This window comes from Phytophthora cinnamomi (assembly GCF_018691715.1).
Source record: "Phytophthora cinnamomi strain GKB4 chromosome Unknown Contig81, whole genome shotgun sequence".
In the NCBI taxonomy this organism is placed as follows: domain Eukaryota; phylum Oomycota; class Peronosporomycetes; order Peronosporales; family Peronosporaceae; genus Phytophthora; species Phytophthora cinnamomi.
Genome location: NW_027151014.1, coordinates 284,095 through 309,130, shown reverse-complemented (window position 1 = coordinate 309,130; position 25,036 = coordinate 284,095). Strand labels below are relative to the sequence as shown.

General features: G+C 52.9%; 4 protein-coding genes across 4 annotated transcripts; 3 read left to right on the top strand and 1 right to left on the bottom strand.

Annotated features, from left to right (window-relative positions):
- Window positions 1–2,494: 2,494 nt before the first annotated feature.
- On the bottom strand, window positions 2,495–6,181 carry IUM83_12413 (Condensin complex subunit 3; the record flags this gene model as incomplete). Its single annotated transcript, XM_067937037.1, has 3 exons — window positions 2,495–4,662; window positions 4,734–5,632; window positions 5,715–6,181. 3 exons carry the CDS (start codon window positions 6,179–6,181, stop codon window positions 2,495–2,497), a joined length of 3,534 nt encoding a protein of 1,177 aa, XP_067785333.1.
- A 10,114-nt stretch (window positions 6,182–16,295) lies between these two features.
- On the top strand, window positions 16,296–17,155 carry IUM83_12412 (uncharacterized protein; the record flags this gene model as incomplete). The annotated part of the gene is made up of 5 exons (XM_067937036.1): window positions 16,296–16,481; window positions 16,571–16,639; window positions 16,705–16,795; window positions 16,857–16,953; window positions 17,038–17,155. 5 exons carry the CDS (start codon window positions 16,296–16,298, stop codon window positions 17,153–17,155), a joined length of 561 nt encoding a protein of 186 aa, XP_067785314.1.
- Window positions 17,156–20,338: 3,183 nt separating this feature from the next.
- On the top strand, window positions 20,339–22,813 carry IUM83_12411 (Eukaryotic/viral aspartic protease; the record flags this gene model as incomplete). The annotated part of the gene is made up of 1 exon (XM_067937035.1): window positions 20,339–22,813. The coding sequence occupies one exon, from the start codon at window positions 20,339–20,341 to the stop codon at window positions 22,811–22,813; it is 2,475 nt and encodes an 824-aa protein (XP_067785336.1).
- Window positions 22,814–24,129: 1,316 nt separating this feature from the next.
- IUM83_12410 (uncharacterized protein) lies at window positions 24,130–24,720 on the top strand (the record flags this gene model as incomplete). The annotated part of the gene is made up of 1 exon (XM_067937034.1): window positions 24,130–24,720. One exon carries the CDS (start codon window positions 24,130–24,132, stop codon window positions 24,718–24,720), a length of 591 nt encoding a protein of 196 aa, XP_067785334.1.
- Between the last annotated feature and the right edge of the window lie 316 nt (window positions 24,721–25,036).

Genomic DNA, 25,036 nt, shown 5'->3' with positions numbered 1-25,036 from the left:
CTACCAGCGCGCTCTCCATCGCTGGTGTGCACTTAGTGGTGGAAGCACGCGCCCCGCCTCTCTTCATCAGCTCTGGTGTCCCCCGCTCGACAATATTACGTGCAGTAGTGGGAGGAATACCATTGTGGTGCGCTACTAGCATCCAGTCGCCGCCGTCTCGGTGAGCATCAAGGACGCGCGCGCGAGCGGCGAGCGTGTGTTTCGGCTCCTTCGGTATGTTGCCGTTCGAATACTCACCACCAATTTGCCCTGTACTAAATCCACCTTGGAGTAAACCCAAATTTCAGTATTTTTTCTCTAAATATAGCAGTTACTTCAACTACTTCATACGATATTGCTTTACACTACCGCGAACTTGGACGGGCAAAGGTGTAGTACTGTATCATTTTATCGTCCTGATTGAAATCGCACCGGCCTGTCCGCTATCTCCTCTAACTCGCATCTTTGAGACGAATGGAGGTGAGACAAATGAGGTCAGCGCCGATTCGGCTGTACCCGTTTGAGGTGAGAATTAAGCAAGAACCCAAGGCGTGTGGCTGCTAGTGCTTGATCATTGAATGAACGGTAATTGCCTGTGGAATCGGAACAACATATTCGATTGGCGGCGATCTTTTACTGATAGGGAACGTCTCGAACCTACCTGTCGAATCATTTTTGGCTTGGCGTAGCTCCACGTCGTCACGCGAAGATTTTTTTTTTTACAACCCGGGGCTCAAGATCGCAGTGTTGCTACAACGAGCTCACGGCGTTCCTCATTACTCTACGTGCCGCTTGAGTCAGAGTAGCTGGCGCTCTTATTTTCTGCAGTTCTCAGGCACAAATGGCGGCGTTCCGTTTAGTAGCAATTGCTCGCCATTAAAGCGATACAGGTGTGTTGAACTGTCGTTTCGTGACAAACGTATTTTATCGTTCGAATACCAACACGCAGCACACCTGGAAGCTGCTGCCAGAATCACATAATTTGGGGATATGGTTCTCTATGTGCATTAAGCTTTCGAACTGCTACGGCTTTCGCGACTTTTTTTCTACAGTGAAAGACGATAAGATCTTCCTCCTATGGATCAACTATCGCTATATTAGTATTAGCATCCTGGGTAATAAAGACTGGCCCAGCGTCCGTATATCCGCTTATTCCAGCATTTGCAATTTCTTTCTGTGCTCCGCAATCTTCGTCCGCATCTTCCGTTTCTTCGACTGATCGAGGCCAAGAAAGATGACCAATTTACTCATCGGCCGGCTGTCATGTCCCTCTTAGAGGTAGACCTTCGTTAAGATCCTCAACACTCATGCCCTGAATCTCCTCCAAAACACTGCGCCACATTTTTCCATTTCCATCCTGCTCCTCACTACTCAAGCAAACACCAATACGGAAGAAGTGTGCGTCCCGCAGCGACTCCTTCCGGAAGTTTTCGACCACCACCCTCCCGGTGTCCTGGTAGCGCTGCCAACGTCGAAAGTAGTACGTAAATATTGCTGAAGCGAATGGGTCATCACCAAATGAACCACGCTTTAGTGCGGAGCCCACTTCAGAACTCGCCTCATGGATCCTTGATTGAGTGCGCGACGAGGGAAAATTCATTCTACGGAAACCTTTCCGTCCATAAAGCTAATCTCTCCTTTATCCTTGAAAGTCAACCGCGACAAAGTCCCCAACGCTAGACATCTGGGTCAGGGAACGTGGCCACTCCACCTTCGGTGGAGCGAGGAACGGCACCGATAGGGAAGACAAGAATTCCAGCGCTAAGGCGGGCGATCGCAGTTGAGCATCGCTAGATTCCTGCATATCCAATTCGTACATCAAGCTGGAGAAGAGATCCACAAAAGGTACTCCGGCAAGCCCGGTGTGGTGACTCGCTGCTACAATCGCTCCTGGCACCAGCGATTCCAGTCGCGGTGCACCGATTTCACGTGAGAAACAAAATGAAGGCGTATTCGTCCTCTGAGTAACTCAAAGCTTGACTGAGGGGTATCTCCCATTTCCTATCTCTGAATGCACTAGAGCCCTTGCCGGCTACTAAACACAGATGCAGGAGTGGGTCTTGCGCTGGTGTCGGGAGGAAACTAAAGCATTTCCACGCCAATATTCCATCTCCCACCGTCTTCAGTAAATGGCCGCCCCATGCCAATCCATAGTTCAAACTAGTAAGAGTCGCTAAGACGCGCGTAATGTCCCTCAATTCAGCACGAATTATTGTACTTGCCAACGTAACTGGCAGCAAGAAAAAGCACGATCTGACGACTCATCATCTGCTAGCGTTTTGGCTGGTTTGTCAGATAGGGCCTGTTCCGTGGATATGCACCACCTCCAATGAGTAATTAGTCCAGCTGCATCCCAACTGATTCGAATGAGAAATGAGAAAGAAAAAGAATCTGAGAGTTTGTCCACGTACTTGAACGAAAGTATTTGATTTACTGATGGGGTCCGATCCCGGCCAATACACAACGCAACCAAAACTAGTTCTTATTGCCGCACTAACCATTGAATACAGCAGACTTATTCGTCCTCTTCAGCCGCCGACTCTTCTTCTTCGGCCGCGGACTCTTCCTCTTCATCCGATTCGCTCTCGCTGTCCTCCTCTTCATCTTCGTCTTCATCGTCCTCGTCCGCATCGTCGTCTTGAAGGGCCTGCTTGATTTTCGCCTCGAACTCACCCTCCTTCTCGTGCATACGGCTCACGGCTGCGGTCTTGCTACGACGAGATGAAAGCTCGCGGCGCGCCGGAACAGCGGCCGGTTCGTCGCTGTCCTCCTCGCTCTCACTGTCGCTCGAATCCGAGGAGCCGGACGAAACGTACCGCGCTGTCCGCCGGCGCTGGGCCTTCTTTTCTCTCTCTTGCTGCTTCAGCCACTTTTCATGGTCCTCACTAGCTGTCAGCAGCACCTTGTGGAGCACCTCTTCACGCTCTTTGACCAGACCATGCGCCCACGCCTGATCTTGCTCCTCAGCGGATGCCTGCTGATCATCGCCTTCATTGGCGCTCTGCTCCGTGAAGCTTGCCGATGTGCGCTTGAGTACCGCTTCCGCGCTCCGAAGAAGTCCCCTATGAGAGCTGAAACACTTCGAAGTGATCTCTTCCAGCAAGAACTTGAAGAGCGCAGCAGACCGTTTCTCGTCAAGCGTGACCTCGACCCACGCAATCATCTTTAGAAGAGCCTTTTGTCGCCGAATAACAACGTCAGCGTGGATAGAGGCCATCGCAGCCACCTTTTCCAGCGCTAGCATTTCCAGGCAAATCGTGATACCGATCCGGTTGTGGTGGGCGCAACGACGCCGTTCTGGCTTCTTCGAACGCTTCTTCCTAGGCTTGACCGCATCTATCGCCGCCTCTTCCTCTTGCTCGTTGTGGCTCAACAGATGCATGACGTACTTGGCGCAAGCGCCCAAGTCAAGCATGGCGTCGCTCTCGCTCTCGACCTCCGTCTCCATCTCAAGCTTCTCCATAGATTTCTGAATTAAATGCGTGGCAGCTTCCTCTAACAGCATGCAGTTCGCCGTAGTCGCCATGACGAACGCTGAAAAAAAGATGCTGAGCAGCTGAAGCGAGCGAGACTGGAATCCATGCTCACCAAGTTGCTGAACCTTCTGAAGCTTGGGACTGAAATACGTCTCCAGCAAGATGGCCAAGACGGTGATGTTGTCAATCCGGTTCATCATGAACAGTCTGCAAAACCCTTCCACAATAGTGCTCTGCAGGTCTAAATCATCGACAGTAATCAGTTGACCCAGACCAACGAAGATGGTGTCCAAATCAAGCTTCTCGGAAGCTGCCGATGGCTCAGGTTCCCCGTCCTTCTCCATATCTTCGTCCTGGTCTTCACTTTTGTCAGCATCTTTGTCTCCACCAGCGTCTCCGCCCTTGTCACTGTTCTCCTTTGCGCCTTCATCGTCATCTCTTTTAGCTTCACGCTCGTCCTCAGTTGGCTTTGCCCCGAAAATATGCGGTTGAAGATTAAAGAAGCTGAATGCCATATCCAGGATGGCCTGTACGCACGTGTGCTTTACTTCACTTTCCTCTTCCGGGTTGTTCAAAGCACGCCAAAACACAATTAAATAGCGCTCAGCAAGACGCTTGTCAAGCAAGCAGAATAGCCCGAGGTTCTCCAGACCAGCTTCCCGCAATGCAGGCACGTCACTGTCGATTGCAGGCAAGATGTAGCGACCCATTCCTTCGACGACAGGATCGCTTAGATTGTGAGACGTGAGCTTGAGCAGTTGAGCCACGATCTCGAGGCACCGAAGCCAACTGATCACCTTTGGATCTTGCAAGCGTATCTCCAATTCCACCATTTCCGCTTGAACCTTGTTGTACTCCTCCGAGTCAAGCTCAAGAGTCTCGAGATGCTTTTCTAGCTCTTCAAATCGATCCTCAGCTGCTTCGCGCTCTTCATCGCTTAACTTCTGCAACTGAGGGCCGAAGTTGACACCTGCTGTTTCATCTTCTTCGGCCGATTTCTGCTGCGATGATGAAATCTCCGAGTCTTCAGGCTGCGATGATGAAATTTCCGCGTTGGCTGCCTCAACCGGGTCGTACATGTCGGATATAATTTCGGCAACTACCTGGATAAACTCCTGCTCCGAGCTTCCCGAGTACACAAAGGCCATCAACTCCATGATGCCTTTGATCAGCTGGCTATCCGTGTCTAGCTCGCGCAGTAATTTTTCTGCAATGCAACCAGGAGAAAAAATCACTTAGACACGAATGTGCACAAGCAGGTATACATACGGCACGTACGCAGGGAATCCAGCAGATTGCGTCGTCCAAACTCGTCTTGGAAGTCTAGCAGGTGTCCGAGCTCGAGCAGTTGCTGCGCAATGAAGAGAATGTCACCCTGAGCCTTGCATGTTCCTACAAGCATCTTGCTAAAATCCGAAACGTTGGGCAAAAGCGCCGCCGCCTTGTCAACATCGCTGTCAATCTTCTGGTAGTAGTAGCACTGCTCTCTCCAGAAGAAAACGCCTTCGGCGTTGAATGCCTCGCTGTTCTCCGACATGAGCTCGAGCGCGTTGAACTCCACGACGCCTTCCTTTCTCAGCATCGCCCGAGGCTGCTCCGAGAAGTGTTTCAGCAGCAGGCGCGACACCTTCGAGCCGATCTCCGGGTACTGCTCGACATCCAGCGCTTGCAGCAGCAGCACCGGCGAGGCGTCGCACTCCGGGAGCCACTGCTTGAGCACCATCTGCTCGCACGCCCTGCGCACGCGCGGCGCGCGGTCCTGCAGCCCTTGGTCCAGCAGGTGCGCGCGGTCGCTGATCGGGATGTCCGTCAGCGGCACGGCGCTGCCGACCGTGCGGAACGCCGCGTAGCGCACGTCCTCGCTCGCGTCGCGGATGCGGACGAGCAGGTCCCGGTACAGCTTCTTGTCCACCGCGAGGCTCAGCAGCGCCGCCTTGCGCACGTCCTTGGACGGGTCGGACACCATGAGCTTCCGCAGCTCGCGCGTGACCTCGTCCTCCTCCTTCTCTTCTTCTTCTTCTTCTTCTTCTTCTTCTTCTTCTTCTTCTCCTTCGTCCCTAGAGACCGGCGCTCCCTGCAGCTTCTTGAGCCCGTACACGCTCTGGATGCGCACGGCCGTGAGCTTGTCGTTCAGGCGCCGCAGCAGCGTCTTCTTCAGCTGCACAGCCAGCTCCTCCCTGCAGCAGCACATAATAATAATATATATTAAATAAACTATCAACTATTTAAGTAAAAAGACAAGAAGCTCCTGCGCCGTACTCGATGAACTCGAGGCGGTTGACCACGACCTGCAGCATGTGGCAGGCGCGCAGCCGCACGGCGCGGTCCTCGGCGCCCGCGGCCTCCATGAGGCGCGCCAGCAGCTCGGCGCGCAGCTCGGCCTTGCCGCGCGGCTCCTTGCTGCGCGCGCTCTTGCGCCGCAGGAACTCGCCCAGCAGCGCCGCCACGGCCAGCTGCACGGCGTCGCCCGCCTTGGGCGCCAGCAGCACGCGCGCCACGGCCAGCCACGCCTCGCGCAGGAACAGCGCGAAGGCCTCCTCCGCCACGCCGCGCCGCCCGTCCGGCACCTCGTCCGCGAACAGCGCGCCCAGCCGCCGCACGGCCGCCGCCACCGACGGCGCGCGCGCGTAGCCGCTGGCCTCCACGGCCTGCAGCTGCACGTCCTGGAACACCTGGCGCAGCGCCAGCGCCCACTCGGGCTGCTCGCCCTCGGTCGGCGTCGTCATGGTCCTCTGGCCGATAGTGGAGAGGTGGGTGGGCGGGCGCACAACGACAAAGAGGTTTCGTGTATCAGGATACGGAGGGAACCTGGGATACTACGTGGAGCGTGCGGGATCGAGTGGCCAGGAGTCGGGATAGGACTCCGCTCTGAATCTGAAACAGAAGCGCGCTGTTGTGCATTTGATGTTGATGTTACGCGCACCTTCTACAGTGTAATTTGCATCACGACGTTCCATGCTCGGCGGGCTGTCGTCTCACAAGTTTTTACCATCACAACGTTCCATGCTCGGCGGGCTGTCGTCTCACAAGTTTTTTACCGTGCAATTTCATCTTCTGATCTTCTGATGGTGCCCTTCATTTGAGCTTTGAAACAAACTGTGACGTGCGGCGGCCACGCCAATCGAGGAAGGAAAGGAAAGCTCGAAATGTACTGCGGTACAACCCACCCTGCAGCATTAGAGAGTTAATTAAGCTTTGGATTGTATCAAGCGAGAAGTGTGCAACTTGGCGACAGTTAGAAGCCTACGAGTTGTGATGGGACACCACCGGCCACATGATCCTAATGCTCCCAGTTCGACTTCCAGCACGGTTGTCTGTTCATTGTCCAATTCGACTCGAACTGCCAACACACCAACTCAAGCACCAGCCCGCAATGAAGATCATCCAAACAGCTATTATCGCCGTCGTCGCCGCGATCTGCTCGGCTGGCGTTAGCATGGCGTGGGATCCAGCCCAGCTGCGCTCTGGCGGCACCAACTCGGCGCAGCAAGGACACTTCCACGAGCCAGCTGATCGTACTTGGAACGCGAAGACCAACCCGTTCTACCGGGGCGGGCGCCGCCAGTAGAACTCACGGTAACACCAACCATGCTCACCGTCCACCATGGCATGGATTCCGCTCTACTGAGTTTGCAGACTGCAAGTTACTTACAGTTTTACAATCATGCTTTCAAACAACAAGTTTCTTTTCATTTGTGGTGATTTTTTCCAGTGGAGTTGCGCGTGACAGTGTAGCAGAAAATCGCAGACGAGCTCAGAAAATAAAATATAAAATTGGTCTGGGAATCGTAGAAAAAATAATTCGTGCTTCCATATTATGGAAGCACGAATTATTTTTTAATATTATATATTATATATTATATTGGCATCCCCGTAATACTTATTTCAACTATTATTGTGTATTAGTGGATCAATATTGGGTATAGTAACAAGGATTAAAATTAGATCACTTAGTAGTTAGTAAACGTGGTCTCGCGTTCATTACGCTAGTTAAGAGTCAACTTATTGAGCCTCCTGGCTAGTGTAGCGTTCGCATACGTCGGATCTCTCTCTTCTGAAGGTGTGTAGGCGAGGAGGGACTGGATAAGCGATTCCTTCGGGTCTTGTGCGTGGCAGCGTAATAGATAAAGATCAGCAGCTTGTCGAAGACGGTAGTTGTCGGGAAGGGTTCGGAGTCTCGGCATCGAGAACCACAGGAAGCGTGGTGCTTTGACGGAACAATGGTTTCTCGCCACCCTGGGTGGAAGGGGTCAGATCACGTGGCTTAGTAAAACATTTTAGTACACGATGTACAGAAATCAGGTGAAAACCCAATATACTTATTATAGATACAATATCATATTTTATACGGAAAGAAGAAGATCCCAATGTAATCTGTTATTCCGTCAATATAATTCTATATTTATTTTATAGCGCTGTTGTGCATTTGATGTTGATGTTACGCGCACCTTCTACACTGTACATTGCATCGCGACGTTCCATGCTCGGCGGGCTGTTGACTTACAGAGAACACCGGCTATAGTGGAGGTGTTTGGTCACCAACTCCCCTAGCTCTTGTAGATTTATAGCTGCTATACGAGGAAACCTATCATTTAACATTCAAACTACTATTCCGCATGGAAGTACGAGATGAGCACGTAGAGTGTTGACAACGTTCTGTAAGCTGGTGTCCCGCAATCCGTGTGCAAACATGTACATCTGGAGCTTTTGCGCCCTTTCTAGTGCCTTGCCGTGCGAGTTCCTCCTCGTCAACACCGTCACTCTCGCTGTCGCTTGAAGACTGCTCGCGTGTGTCGTCTCTCTCTCTCTCTGGGTTGTATATTCAACAGAACGGATCCAATAAATCTAATCTAGATATCAACAGTTCTAGATCTCCATGCTCCGTTTCTCTACCTGGTAGTCGGTTCACTGTCGCGCTCCAGCCTAGCGCTCATGCTCGTTGACACGATCCTAGTATAAAGCAGTGTCGAATTGTCGCCTCCTAAACAGCGCTCCACGCGACGGAGTTTGTTCTTTTACTAGATACTGAGGTGCTGGCGCGACGAGACCATTGCTGTACTCCTGATCGTGCTTAGAAATGACCCACGTGTCCCCCCACTCCTCTTACATTGTGTAGGCGGGGGAGCTCTCTTACACTCTTACAGCCTAATAGCCGTTTTGACTTGATTTTACAATAATCACGATTTGGGATCTTACGGAAGCGCTCTAATAGTCGATTTTCTCTTATAACCGGCGCCACTATAGCCGGTGGTCTCTGTACAAGTTTTTTACCGTGCACTTTCATCTTCTGATGGTGTCTTCATTTGAGCTTTGAAATTGTGACGTGCGCCGGCCAAGTCTATTAAGTAGCCCGCCATCAAGGAAGGAAAGGACAACACACCCTGCAGCATTAGAGAGTTAATTAAGCTTTTGTATCAAGCGAGAAGTGTGCAACTTGGCGACAGTTAGAAGCCTATCCACGAGTTGTGATGGGACACCACCGGCCACATGATCCTAATGCTCCCAGTTCGATTTTCAGCACGGTTGTCTGTCCATTCTCCAATTCGACTCGAACTGCCAACACACCAACTCAAGCACCAGCCCGCAATGAAGATCATCCAAACAGCTATTATCGCCGTCGCCGCCGCGATCTGCTCGGCTGGCGTTAGCATGGCGTGGGATCCAGCCCAGCTGCGCTCTGGCCGCACCAACTCGGCGCAGCGAGGACAATTCCACGAGCCAGCTGATCGTACTTCGACATCGCATTTCTACCGGGGCGGGCGTCGCGAGTAGAACTCACGGTAACACCAACCATGCTCACCGTCCACCATGGCATCAATACCGCACTACTGAGTTTGCAGACTGCAAGTTACTTACAGTTTTATAACCATGCTTTCAAACAACAAGTTTCTTTTCTCTAGCAAACGATTCTGGTGTTTTTTTCAGTGTAATTTGTCGCCGAACAGCGCGTGACAGTTTGAGAAATCGCCAGCAGCTCGGAAAATAAAATATAAAATTGGTCTGGGAATCGTAGAAAAAATAATTCTTGATTCCATATCATCACGTCTCCGACCGTGAATGCAACTCCGACCAGAATCCGACCATATCACAGAACTTTATATCGAACTAATTTGGGAAGGTTTTCGTAAATAGGATGACAGCAGGTAATTACGCGCGTAGATAACCTAACAAATGAGTGGTGCACGCGTAAGTTTGACTGCGCCGTTTGCCCTGCGCACTCAGTGCTCGATTGACCACCCGGGAGGGTGAATTGAGGGGGTTGTGCCGCGCATCGGTGCACCTAAGAGGGTTGTCGCTTCCACGAAGAACTGTGGTCGTTAATTCCCCGTCGAGCACTCCAGTGTAAAGTATCCTGCGATGTTGTTGTCTAACCCCCACCGATGTAGCTCAATGGAAGAGCCCCCGAAAGAGATGAAGGTGGTTCGATTCCACCCATCGGTAAAATTTCTATGATTGAATGAACGATGCAGACCTCCACGCAAGCGGCATCAACGGAAGCAAGAACAACAAACACGAGGAACAATGACTGTGCTATTGTGTTGGACTATGGGACTTGTTTGAGTGTGTCTTGATGGTGTGCTGGTGCAGGATCTACAACTCTTCCGATGGCAAGGCGCTTCCGATAGTCTCCGATGAGAACGTTCAGGCTTCCTTCGCGATGCAGCTGCCGAAGCGCTTTCAACACAGCGCAGGATCCTGATGAGGGTACGTTTCGCAACCGCAAGAACGCCATGACCTTGCCTGATGCTAACTCCCCAAGCTGACGAACATCGTCCTTGTAGCTGGGTGACGATTCGTCGAGCACGTATCCATCTTCGATAAAGAGCTTCAAGAAGGCCACAAGCTGCTTGGCGTCTGATTTTTTGTGCTTGTCGTTGCATCTCCAGCCGCGCGGATCTCCTGCATACCACGCAAACCAGGTGTCGGTTAGCGGTTGCAGCTTCGAACGGCGTCTGCGCTTCTGGGGTACGTTTGATTCTTCTTCTCTCAGTCGCTTCGGTCCTTGCTCACCTCGTCGTGCGATTATATCGTCTTTTTTACTGTCGTTTGCAGATTCTAACGAGTTTACGCGTGCTTCCAGTTGTCGATTCAGCTCGATTAATCGTTCAATCAAGGCCGTTTGATGATCGAATGCAGCTTTCGCTCCTTTACTTCCTTCGGTCATGTCTTCAGTGACCCCGTTTGCTTGGTTTGATGATCTTGCGAGCTGCTGTGACCAAGTGAGCAGGTTGGTCGTCGTCACTCCGGATTCCTCGGCGCAGTGCTCAATCTTCGCGACTACTTTACCGCGTGGGTTAATCTTCAACAGCGACGGATAGTGAAGGATCAGCGTCGCAGTCAGCACTTCTCGCACAGCAGCGCTGATGTTGAAGGCCGGATTTCCCAGTGAGTGGCTTGCACTGAATATTTTATGGCTGACTTCATGGATCTGATCTTGCGTAGTCGAGTCGAAGGCTTCCAGTGACGGCAGCACAGAGGTTTGCTTTGGTGCCATACCACTGAGCACCTTCGCAACTTGGTGGTCCTCCTTCGGTGTATTGAAGACGTATGCAAATGCCTTGTTTGTCGTAGTCATGTTCCAGGCTCCGCGGTCGAAGATCCACTTCGCTGTCAAGTCCGAGCAAGCGTTTGCATGCTGAGCACCTCCTCGGCGAAAGGAGTGCGAGCTCAGCGGTTCTTCCACTCCAGCTGGACCCGCAACTCGATCGAGGAGACGATTAACTTGAGCGTGGATCCCAAGAGGTGATGGTGCCCTGGATGAATTCGACTGAGCTGGTGCACTTGAAGGAGTTTGGTCGTCGCAGCCCTCGAGCATCTCCAGGAGGGGGACAGAGGCAGTCAGCTCAACTGGCACGTGGGCCGTTAGCGCTGGAAGATGGCTCAACAGCGCAGTCGATGGAGCTTCCTGAGATGCCAGCGCAAGCGCAAGAGCCAGCAACGGACACGACCGGAAGTCAGCGTCGGGGAAAAGCGACAGCGCTTGCTCATCAGACGTCTTCATCCGAATGAAGCGAATGAAGAAAACCCCTCCAGCACCGATGGAGAGCTGCTGTTTGCGGACGAAGGTCAAGTCCGAAGCGCGGCCAAACAGGTACCAGAGCAAGCATAGCAATGCAGCATCTTGGTAGTCCTCTGCGCAGCTAGCTGTTGAATACAGGTATCCCACCATCTTTTGCAAGTCGGTCTTGGTGCATGCCACCGCCTTCTTCACGAAACCACCGCTTTCGCGCTTAATACAGTGCTGCTCCAGAGTGCGACCCATACTTAGCAGCTGCCTTGCAACAGCACCACCTGGGACGGGATATTCATCGAGCAGCCAGCACTTCACCTGTCGGTAGTACTGTGCCACGGAGTGCCGTGACAGATACTGCCCCTTCGAGCCAGCGTGGAAAGCAAGATAAACGCCAAACTTGTCCATTATCGTCAGGATGATGGCGCTTGCGCGGCTCGGTTCGGCAAAGATCATGGCGCCAACGTGCTCGAGGCTGGTCCCTTCGCTCGAGAGGAAGCGCTCGAACGCCTTTAGAGCGGTCGAGCGCGCGCGCTTGGTGTTGGCGGGCTTGAGATCGTTGAGGCTCATCGTAATGGGTCGGAGAGGGAGGTAATATCTAAATGATATGTGGCTGGGCGGCCTTCTCTATACAGATATACATATCTGAGGCATGCTTCCGACCCGATACGACGGAGTTAAGGTGGTTCCGACCTCTGACTGATACTGAGCTTTTATTGGTAAAAAATACGAGCTTTGTCTCGAGTGGATTGGTAGAAACAGAATCAATGCAAATCATTGGTCAATATTCACGAAAAAACGCCATACAAAAGATCAGTGAGGTCGGAGAGATGATGTTATTCATCCATATATTGGGATCCCCGTAATACTTATTTCAACTATTATTGTGTATTAGTGGATCAATGTTGGGTATATAAGTGAGTATTAAAATCAGATCACTTGGGTTTAGTAAAACATTAAATGTTTTACTAAACATTTTAGTACACGATGTACAGAAATCAGGTGAAAACTGTAACGCACTGCGTTATATATTACTGGTTTCGTAATTTATTACGGAGCACGTATTTTATATTTGTTGTGGTACGTATTACGGGACGGCTTACGGGACGGCTTACGGGACGGCTTCAAGGTGAAGTTTACGGGGCGACCCGTAAACTAACAATTGCATTCAACAAGGAGTGACCATGAAGTGAGTAGCTACAGTGCTGGCGTATAGTATACTGCCACCCCGATTTTTTGCTTTATTTTATCCAATACGAGGCGTTTTGCGACGCGCTTTTGTCCAATCGAAAGAGCGCTCTAATACGAAGCGAACGCTACTCGATTCATTTCAATCTGACACGTTCTTGCGATGCAACCGTAAAAAATGTTGAAGTTGAAGTTGACGTACCTGGCGGTTACAATACTGCCAGTTCGGTTTGCGCGACTTGCACTGGTTGTTTGACGCTTGAATTGCACTCAGTACTTGGCCTTAGCCCCATGGAGCTCCAGCGTAGCGATGCACCTCTTTGGCATAGACTCAACCAGTTTTGTGATGAGGTCCTGCCCGATCGCAGCCCACGATGCCTTGATCGTCTCGATGAGGTCTTCACGTGTCTGAAATTGTCGTCCGTGAGCGTAGACAGCACGAGCCAGGACCCCCCACATATTCTCTATGGGGTTCAGGTCGGGCGAATTGGCTGGCCAGTCCATCACGTCCACGTTTTCCTCCATCAGGAACACCTTCGTGGCCCCTGAAGTATGGATTGAGGCGTTGTCCTGTTGAAAGACACACTCTCGGCCGTACACGCGGTCAATGAACGGCAGCAAATACTCTGAGAGAGTATAGATGTACCGCTCACTGTTTTGATTTCCCTCTAAAATCACTAATTCAGACTTACCGCTAGCACAAAATGCAGCCCAAACCATGACACTTCCTCCGCCACTTTGGCGAGTAGAGTAGATCTCGGGTTCGCGGCGCAAATCGTGCCAATAGTGCTGCATGCAGTCTGGCCCGTCCAGATTGAACTTCTTTTCGTCTGAAAAGACGCAGTTTCCCCATTTTGTCACGTCCCAGGTCACCTTAGCTCGGGCCCACGTGAGACGAGCCTCCTTGTGCTTCTTAGTCAACACAGGCGAAGCTTTATGCTTCTCGTAGTTCATGTTAGGATCCGCCTGAAGGATTTCACGGATCCGCCGCGCACTTACAGGTAGCTCCAGCGCCATTTTGAGCTCCGCAGAGCTGAGTTGACCCTTCGAAGCTTCACGAAGCAGCCGGCGACGTGCCTTCGGCGTGAGCTTTTTGGGTCTTCCCGATCGTTTAACCTTGGTGTAGCCCTCTGGATCAGATAGGATGGCGTGTACAACGGGTCTAGAACGCTGCACGCGTGTCGCTATAGCTCTTTCGCTCAGTCCCGCCTCAGAGAAGGCCGTTATCCGGTGCTGCTCTTCTTCGGTAAGTTTGGTCCCCCTGGGCATGCTGCTAACACGAATACATGACAAACAATAAAGTAGCATATGCACATTTAATTGCTGATCACAGGGCTAGAAGCGCATGCGAAAGCAACGCCTCCATATCAGTAAAATACGCACCAGCAGTTTACTAACCGCCAGCACTGCCAAGCGAGTGAGGCGTTTAATTGCGGTAGCGCAGTGAGCAAGAAGCGGAGTGAGCTGAATCGAGTGGCGTTCGCTTCGTATTAGAGCGCTCTTTCGATTGGACAAAAGCGCGTCGCTAAACGCCTCGTATTGGATAAAATAAAGCAAAAAATCGGGGTGGTAGTATACTATCCGCCAGCACTGTAGTCTAGAGTACAAGAGAGTACGGACAATATCACTTTTCTTTTTGCCCCAAGTTTTGACTACATCATAAAAACCCAATATACTTATTATAGATACAATATTATATTTTATACGGAAAGAAGAAGATCCCAATGTAATCTGTTATTCCTTCAATATAATTCAATATTTATTTTATTATATTTTTTCCTAGACTGGTAAACCTTGGGCAATGCTTTTTTCCGAGTTTTATGCTGCCACCTGATAACAAAACATTTCAACTGACAGCAACGCAGATACGGGGCAACTCACAATCCCCCAAGCATGGTAGTTCTCTTGACTTTTAAGTTTAAAGTAGAGCATAGTTTGGCCTAGCCTATTGTAAAGGAGACTGTGATCGGGTGCATTTCTCTCGCTCCCAAATACGCTGGGTGGGGGCTTATTGCCGCAGTGCAGCACATGCCACAGCAACGAGCCACACAGAAGAAACAGTCGCCGTGGCCGCGGGGTATGGTATTTCCTATGATCAAAACTATACGACTCTCAGTTTCTCCTTTACTGTTACGTGAGCTTGACGCATCGACCAGTGTGTACGTGCTGCTATCGCTATAATAGCGCCTACTTAATCCTACTCAATCTATATTTTTATTGTTTACCGGTAGTTATAGTTCCAAAGTCAGCTTTCGCGTAGCCCAAGTCAATGTTGAATTGAAACAGTAACACTGCTGACTCAACAGGGGGCGGGGGCTGCAGCGGATTTGATGTCCTGCGTTGCCGTTCCGTTGATGATGCCAAGTATTAACCCTTTCGTGGCAGAAGGGCGCAAAAGTCGCCCTTTGAGCATGTTTGCAAAACAGGGTAGCCAAACACGCCCTTAAAGGGCGCACCAAGCTCCCTTTAAGAAATTGAAGATGTTTTATGTGCCCCATGGTACCCTGTTTTGTTTCATTCAATCAAATGAATAGGTGCAAGAGATTCGTCATGGTAATGTATTTTGTATATTGCATTCATTGCAGTGTGAGAGGTCTAAGCTGGCCGGTCTCTTTGGAAAGAGGTACAGGCAGATCTCGCTAATACGAACTCATTGTAGTGGATGGAACCGGAGCCACCCTTGTCGATCACTTCAAATAGCCGCTCGCCTAGTAGTCCTCGCATGGGGAAGCACTTCAGAAAGGTCTCCTTGCCCATGCTGATTCCGTCTTTGCTGCTGCTAGACCCTTGAAAGTCTCACGCAGCAGCCGCATATCCTCATCGCCAAACCGCTTCGTGGCCTCTCCTCAGATGACAGCCGACGGCCCGAAAACTTGCGAGAGAGCGGCGAGTTCCCCATCTTGGCTCGAGTCTTCACACAACCAGCTCTTTGTAAGCTCCTTGTACTCTGCAGCAAGATGCAAGATGGGAAATGAATAACATTGAGCATGAAGCTAACAACAGCTGATAGTTTTGCATAGGAATTCTCTTACCTCGTGCACGTGCACACCGTCCCGTAAATTTGCCTCACGCAGGACGAGAAGCAAATGGACCGCAACACGGCCATGCAGGCGGTCAAGTTGATCCTGCGTTTTGGCTTCAATTTTGTGCACAAGGATCAACGCACGCTTGGCGGGAAGAAAAAACACTCTGGCCACATCAAGGTGGTTGGTCGCAACGAGAACGCTGAGGCACACAACGTGAGTGAGGGGGTGTCTCTGGCTCGCGGCGCTACTAGCCATCGTGGTCCTTACTACGGTAATGATATAAAATAAAGCCAGAATTTTAGCTAAGTGATAACATTTCGCTCACCTCTCGACTCACAGCCACTCGTCCACCCGACTGAATTCTTGATTAAGCGGCTCCTGTTCCTTCAAAGAGACGCCTGCGACGACGTTCTTCCTGCATCGCGTTAGTCTGCCGTACTTAGTTCTTCACTACCACATCGCCCCACTACAGAACCGCTTGCACCTGGTAACTCCAGCAGGCAATGGCCCCCTCCTCGAGTCATGATGGTCATCACAGCCACCAGTGTGAGCACATTCTGCAACTTGTACCATTTTCCAGGTACATTTATCATCCTTCGCATTTCAATTCTGACGATGCTGGGCATGCGCCGCGCGCTGGGTCTCCGCCCGCAGGCGCGTCTGGGGATCCTCCCCGCTGGCCGGCAGTTGGGGCCGACCGCGGCGTCTCGAGGCTTCGCTTCCTCCCGTTCCCAGGCGCCGTCCAAGTGGACCAGGAGGCTGCTCACCGGTGTCCCCACATTGCCTGTACTCACCTTCGTGGTACCGTGTACTTCTAGCCCAATGGAATACAATAACAACAATGCAACTACTGGCCATCTTTACGTTGGTGCGACTCGGGTGTTTGACAGCTGCGAGAGCCTCCGCAGCGCAATGAACAGCGGCGGCTGATGGTGCTGGGCGATGCGTGCGCCAGGAAGGTTTCGAAGCTGCTGCCTACAATACCTGCATGTTGCTGGATTGCTAAAACTGCTGACTGCTGTAGGGCGGCATGGACCAAGCTATCAAGTACTTTACCCAGTCGTTCGAAGCCGTGAGGGGCCTGCTCACGCCGGAGGCGACAATCTCTGGCACCTGTAAGTACGCATGCTCTACGAGAGCGTGAACCAGCATGAGGATGCGCTGTCATTCTACCAGGCAGCTATGAAGAGTCTCAAGGCAGTGGACCCCATCAGCGTCCGCTGCGTCACGGCATAAAGCTCATGGACCAGATGGGGAAATGTTACCACCACCTGTACGTGGTTGCGTTGACAGTGAGCTGTGAGATTGTAGGTGTAGTTGTATTCACTTGATGTCTTGTGCTGGTTTTTATGGATAGATGGCGGCACGAACCAGCAGAGAAGCTCTTCAAGAAGGTCATGCGTCTGTACGAGAAGCACCATGGCGAGTTCTCCGAGAACGCCCCGTCTCGTTCGAACGACCGCGGAATAGCTTAGCAATATCCTGTGGTGGCAACTTCTGAGTTATATACCATGCCGGTGTTGTAGAGGACAGCGTGAAACGGTGGAGAAGCTCTTCCAGACGGGCATCCATCTATACGTGAAGTATCACGACGAGTTCTCCGAGCACCAATCTCGCTCGACAAGCAATGTCCTTGCGGGTCTTGATCTGAGCGTTAGCAGCGTGTTGATTAACTATGCCCAGCTGATGGTATCCTTGCAACGCGACAGCGAGGTGTCCGCCTTGCGCCAGCTCCTGGTTCGACTCATGCGCACAAATCTGTCCTTGCGAAGCCTCGAGACAACCACACTGGCCAGGTTTGACGACTTGATGTCTCTGCAAGCTATACGATATGAACGTCGACGTGGACGAGGAGAAGGATACGACGTGTAGTTCTACCTGTACATACTGTAATAGATTAGCAGGGCGTACCATTTAACCCTACGAAGAAGCGAACCGTGAGCTGAGCTAAGCGATGAGGTCACAACCACAATTTTCCAGGTAGCGACAAACGCTTCCAGGTGGTTGCTGCCAGCACCGGCAGCCTGCGTAGGACGAGGTCCAGAGCTAGTAGAGGCGGAAACCTTGCAGCAGCGGACACGTGCTGCGACCCATACCGCTGCCAGGATGGTGGGTGCGGTAGCGATGTACCAACATGTGCCAAGCATCGTGCGTTTGAACTGAACTTGTGAATGATCTAAAGTAACAGACTTCATTTACCAACTTTGTTGCTTAGTGACAATGGCTACTCTCCTCGCACTCCCGCTACCGCCGCAATTCTCTCCAAGTAGAAAGCAGGCCTCGACGCCAGCATCTACCTCGTCATGCACGACCACGACGCCAGAAGCCACCTCATCATGCATGACCACAGTGTCAGAGCCAACCTCGCCATGCACGACCACGACACCAGAAGCCATCTCGCCATGCACGACCTCGACGCCAGCACCGACCTGCAGCGCCTCGGAGGCTGCTAACTGCTGCGCAGCGAGTCAGCGGCCGCCCCAATATTTTCACATCGGGCAGGCTGGGGCTCAAGCGCAGCAGCAGCAGTCTTCGGTGCCTGCTACAAACTCGCAGTCGGAGTCAGAAGCTCCAATGCATGCTCGGCGTTCGAAACGCCTGCGCGCCATTCCACCGGTCTCGTACACGACCATGTTGGGGCCGCCTGAAAAGCGCCCACGCCGGACTGCTCCTCGGTACGAAGTGGACATGCTGGTCGACCACCGTACCGAGGATGGCATCGAGCAGTTCCGGGTGACGTGGCGCCACTACCCGCAGTCCACCTGGGAGCCGGCGTCCGTGCTCAAGGACGACGGCATCCCGGACTGGTACTTCCACGTTGTGCTGCAGTGGAAGTCCAGTGGTGGGGGTCAGCCATTCATGAAGTGGGTTAGCGAACATGTACTTTTCGCCCGTCTCATGCAAGCGCGCGGCAATCAAAATGATTGCGCGCAGCATGCAGTCGACATGGCGCTGCAGCTCCTCGGCCATGGCGGCGCCGTCACACAAGCGATGAAGAACGCCGACATGGCCGCCGCGAAGAACAAAGGCATCGATTTGTCAAAAGGTATGAGCTTTAAGAACTTACAGTTCTACCTAGATCAAGTAGTTAGAGGGCAAGCGATGGTAGATGTAGACATGGATATATTCAATGCTAATATTTGTGAGGGGGGGAAGGGAGTGGTCGAGGGTCTCAACGGACTCAACCTTCCCACAGGCATCTATCTTGTGTCTGCTTACTCGAGACGCATGCGAGGCCACTGTTTCTGCCTACAAGTATTAGATAAGTTGAGCTTAGAATGGGAGGAAGGTGAAGCCAGGGATCTACAAGAGGAGGAAACATGGCTTCGCCGTATTAGCTTTGTTCGGCGCTTCCAGCTGATTGGATAATAAATCTACCTATCTTTCCTTTCATTGGCTCAAATTGTACAAATGCATAATAGAGACCTTTCGAAGCGACTGTTTGTTGTGGTTTGTGAGATGCGGTTATCTCACAAACCACAAACAACAAAACCCTGTGATTTCATTTCGAAGTTATATTGTGTTGGAGGTGGGGTACGACTACAGTGCGCGTCAAAACTATAGGACCACCCCTGTGCACTGTGAGATTGGGTTTTGACTGCGGAGTGGAGTCACCGGACCGAGGTCTAACGGCATCGAGGCTTTGAGAGGAGAAGACCGAGGTCTCCTATTGGCTACTCACATTTACCGCACCAGAGTGACAGAAAGCTAGTTAGTGACTGTGGGGCACGGCGGGTCCTAATAGATCCCCGCCGAGCCCTCCAGGTAGTCATAGTGGATACCCTTTTTGCCTCCTATTAGGAATCCGGACTTAAGACGAAGGCTCGTCCGGTTGTAGGATTAGACCGAAGGCTCGGTCCATATTAGATATTTGTATAGACATTAGGGATTAGTTATAGTCGAGGCCTCACCGCCTCTAACTATTAAATCAGAGCAGAATATTCCCCCCAAGCCATCAGGGTCAAGTCCGTCTACGGTAAGTCTAGCTAGCTTCGCTGTAGGGTCAGGATACGCTCGGCCGACGCGGGGTATGTCTGCCGGTGAGCTTAAGGTACATTGACCGAGAGTTCGCCCTGGTAAGGCCAAGAGTGGATAGTGGCCGAGTGTTGGGAGGTAGAGAGTCCTCCCTGTACGTTTGTACGTTGACCTGGGTGCGTGGCGTGGCCCCCCAGTGTGTTTGACTCTTTGGCCGAGGTTTCACCTCGGCGCCCCTGTTAAAGGCCTTGACCGGCCCGGTACCCTTCCTTTCTGAGGGACCACAGTGGGTTTAGCGCGAAAGCGTTTATATTTACGCACCCCAGCCGTTGCTCGTGGCTGGCGGTGCCTGTGTGTGGGCTTTACCTACCTGACCGATACTTCAACACAAGGCATATTTCCAGCCCGGTGTAAGGGATCGGACCTGGTCTTCAGGTTTAATCCCAACAATCTTCGCCGACCTTTCGAGGGAAGCGTGTGTTGTTGGTAGGACTCGTCCCATTTGTCGAGGCTGAGGGACGAGGACTCGTAAAATCGTGAATTCCTACACGGCAACTGGTGCCGCGACCCGGGATTGGTGTGACCGAGTGTTTGTTGTTACGGTCTGTGTAGGTATTGCCCCTTAACGAGCATTGAGGAGAGAAGGAAGAGAAGAGAACAAGAACAAGAACAAGAAGAACAAGATGGCGAACGGATCCAAGTCAGTGGTACCAGCAACGCCGGCGAAGTCGACGCGCGGACCCACCGAGTACTCGTCAACCGTCGCTAGCGACTTGACGTCTCGGTTGTCGGTGATCACCGAACGGTCGGTCAGCTTCGAAGAGTCGGTGGATGAAGATTCCGACGCCAAGGATGAAATGATGGACTATGATGACCTGGAAGAGAAGTCATCTGCAGCGATGCAGGAGACGGACGACCAGGAAGACGCGATGTTGTCCGCGGGACACAGCGGGGTTCCCCGCTCGCTCTCGCGAAACCTCGTCGAAGAATTGGATGAAGTGGCGGAGCAGGACCACGCCTACGACGACTATGAGGACGGCACCGAGGGCTCGAAAGCCCTGGTGCAGGTTACTAAGGGTCCTCAAGTTGTCCAAGGCAACCGACCGCCGATGAATGGCAGCACTCCAGCTGCAAACAAGGTGCTTGGACGAGTGTTCAAGCAGATGATGGAAGAAAGCGAGTGGATGCAGCAATTCTCGCCCAAATCCATCCGACAAGCCATCTGGGTGGAGTTGAAGGGCGAGCTGACCTGGCCAGTAAACTCTATCAATACCACCCAGGTGGCCGAGGACACGGTCTCGCTCCTTCGGGCTATGGGGTGTGAGCCGCAAACTCACCCCTCGGATGCGGCGATCCGTGACTGGCCCCCTGCCATAGCTGGCCGTGAGCTCCAGAAGTGGAAGCGCAAGCTCCGTCTGAGCTTTGGCACCACAGACATTGGCCTGGCTGGCCAAACCAAGGCCTCGGCGGAGCAGGAGGAGGACGACCCGTCGAAAGTCCCACTCCCACAGACACCTCAGAAGAAACCAGAGAGCTCGACCAGACGGCAGACTACTGATGGTGTGTTTTCGGTCCGTACCGAGGGTACGCCGTACTTCCAAGATTCGCACATGGTGACTCCCCGGTCGACGAGCCGCGCGGAACGCATTTCGCGCACCGAGGGGTCGAAGCCCACTCGCAGTACACAACGCGGGAAAACAGACCGACGGTTCACCCCTCGATCGGCCTCCTCTGACGAGGATGATGACGAGGATGATTACCTGGACCACGTTGACGGCCGCGACAGTCCTAGTGACGAATTGGCCCGCCAGGTCCGGGAGGTGAGCGAGATGGAGCGCTTGAGCTCGACGCCGAGACTTGAGCTCGCGACCCACCGACCCCTCGCTCAGATCAAACATTTTTCCGGAGCCCGCAACAAGAGTGAAAACTCGATGCAGTGGCTCCGAGCTTTCGTATACGAGATGAAAGGCACTCACACACCGCCCAACGAGTGGTGCATGGCGTTTGAGTTAAGCCTTCGGGATGGTGCCCTTCACTGGTACCGTCAACTTCCGAGGAAAACCAAACGTCAGTGGAAGTTGCTCAGCGACGCCTTCATTAAGTACTACTGCTCGCAATTCAAGCAGTCTGCTAAGGCTGGGTACTACTCGGCGAAGAGGGATGGTGCCGAGCATATTTGCGACTACCTAAATCGACTGAATGGCTACGCTCGCAACGCTGGCCTCCAGTTCGAGAAGGGTGGTCTCGATGCGAAAGACCATGTGCACCGATTCCTCGAGTCGTGTGGGGACCGAGGGCTCGAACGGCGGCTCTGCCACGTTCGAGTGAAGGACATTCACGAGTTGGAAGACATGATTAATGACATCTTGAAGTTGGAAGAGCGTGGACAGCCCCGCGAGACTCCGGCTTACCCACCGAGAAGCCGTGAGAGTACTCGCAGACGCGATGACAAACGCCCCGAGGCTTCGCGGGACAGTTACCGACGCGATGACCGACGCACCGACTCTTCGCGTGACGGTTACCGTCGCGACCGATACGATCGTCGGGACCGAGACTTTGACCGCCGTCGCGATGACTCGCGCCATGTGCCGCGAATCTCGTTGGCAGAGGCTTCGCTCGCCGACATGATGACCGAACTCCAAGTCCGAGGGTCTAGGGGTGGCCGTACCGAGCGTTCGTCACCACGCCGACACTCGTACAGCAGTAGCGAGAGCGAAGCTGGCAACGGCCTCTACTCTGAGGACGATCAAAGTGGCGGCGACTATAGTAATGACTGCAACTCCGAAGATGAAGGTGGGCACGTAGCCGCGGCGAACGATCATGAAAGATGTGCAGCGGCATACGGGACCTATGCCCGCTCCGACCACCGTCAGCGCAAGAATGGCGACTTCGGTCGAAACGTCGACCGAGGAAATCGAAACCTCGGCCGCGATAACCGCGAGGGTCGCCCCCGTCAATATGGACCGTGCGCTGCATGCGGAGGGCTCGGTCACTCGGCCCACTACTGCTACCGTCGCTGCAAGCTATGTCAGCAAGTGCATGATGTCGGAAAATGTGAAGCTCTGCAAGCGCTCACTTCTCTCCTTCGAACGAAGGTTGAGAAGAAGGACCTCACCCCCGAGCTCCAAGGCCTAGTCTTCGGTGGCCATTTAAACTAGGCAGCCCGCAAACTGAAACTGGGTTGGTCCCAATCGGGCTGCCACAGTTAGCCGAACCCGCGATCGACGCAGACTGTGTCTACGCGTTCGTGGGGAAGTGCAAATGGCCGAACGATGACAAGGAATGTATGAACCCGATGGAAAATGAAAAGGAGAGAGGTGGAAACCTCGGTGGGGGTGAAATGAGCGACGCGAATGATGAAGATGGAGATGGAAGTGGCACAGAGGCTTGGGTTTCAAGCGCGGTGCCGGTAGGACGCACCAGCCCAAAGCTCGGTGGAGTGCTGAAGCTACCCCCGGGCGAGAGGCTGGGGTGGTGGTCCGCGCGTGGAAATTCGACCAGAGGGCTCGGATGAGAGCTCTGGCCCGAGGCGCGGGAAATGATGTGCGCACCCGAGTCCTTTTGGACACAGGAGCGAATGTGAGTGTGATCTCGGAGAGATGTGCAAAGAAGTTGCGGCTGCGTGAAATTCAGGGTCACGGCCGCTGTATGGAAATACAAGGGTTTACCAAAGGAACAATGGCTACAGAGCGTCGAGCCTTGGTCAAAGTGACGCTCGGCTGGGAGCGAGTGTACGAGTTTGAATTGTGGATTATGGATCATGGCGCCGGTGTAGACGTAGTCCTCGGCACCGACTTTATGATTCCGGCTGGTGTGCGCCTGGACATGTTCCACGCGACTGCCAAATTGCCGGGCGAGGTGAGCATTCCGCTCATCAAGACGAAGAATATACTCGATGAACGAAGTCTCGGTCCGCACATCAACAGCGGACCCGCCGAGGATTTACTTATCCCCGGTCACGAGTGGGTTGACTATCGACCACCGAGGCGTCAACCCTCGGAGGGGACCCACGAGCTGTGGATACGCCGGACCGAGACGTTGGTGCCCACGGTGAAAGCGTTTAGACGGGGCAAGGTCTCTCGAGTACGAGTGACAAATGTGAGCGATCGGCTGTTGTCTTGCCGAGCTCACACGCCTCTGCTTCTGTGGGTCCCAATTGGGGACCTCCCGTATGATGAAGGGTACACTCGGTTGGAGTCGACCAAGTACCGAGAGTGGCAGGTGGCCGCATTTGAGGAATCTCGCGACGAGGATTTGCTCCAGCTCGAGTACGAACTCTACCAGAAGTGGCTCGCCGCGCAACCACCGGCAGTTGATCGGCCGAGTTATCCAACCCCGGCCGGAATAAAACCTCGGCCGCCTGATGGCTCACCGGGCCAGGCGTGCCGTTTAAGCTGCGCCGAGCTTTGGGAACAGGAACTCGCAAGGCGCGAAGAGATGGAGCAATTTGCCGCCGACGGCTCACCAGTGGGTGATGATCCGGCGGCGCTCCCTACTCAGCGCGGAGCTTGAGTACACTAGTACCGAGACCTCGGCGAAAGTTACGAACGAGGTCACGTTCGACCAGCCCAGCGACGATGGCTTCGACGTGAGCTCGGAACTAAGCGTGTCTACCGATGAGGCCCCAGAGGCGGCGGAATCCACTTATTACCAACGTAAGCCTGGGCTGTCTGAAGACTCGGCCGAGGAGTCGGCGGGTGAATACTCGACGGATACCCTAGAAGCGACGTACCTGTCTGTAGCTACTGCGTTGGCAACGGAAGAGGGCGCCGATGACGGGGGCGATCAACCCTCGTTGGAGCATATACCCAATGAAATCAACTTAGATGACTACGCTCACGAACTGGCGTTCCTTCCCGACCTAACGGAGACCTCGGTTACAGACCTCGACTACTCGGCGCCGAATGTGCGTCTCCCAGGAGTGAGTGCGGAACGCCAGGATCGCGTTGTGGAAGTGCTCAAGAAGCACGAGAAGATCATGATCTCTAGTGGAAATGCTTTACCTCCACCCGCTTATGGGGTGGTGTGTGATATCGATGTGAACGAACACTCGCCCATCAAATAGAGAGCTCGGCGAGTGCCCCTTCGGCGCCTACGGAAGTTGTACGAACTACTACGAGGCCTGCTCAAGGCAGGCCTGATAGCGTTTTCGAACAGCCCGTGGGCTTCGCCAATCGTGATTGTGTTGAAAAAGAACGGCGAGGACATCCGGCTATGCATCGATTACAAGATGGCGAATGCCACCACCGCAATCATGGAATATGCAATGCCTCTGGTCGATGACCTTCTCACCGACCTCGAGAAATATCTGTGGTACTGCTCGTTGGATCCGGCAAGTGGATTTTGGGCGATTATGATGACAACGAGGGCTCGCCAGATCT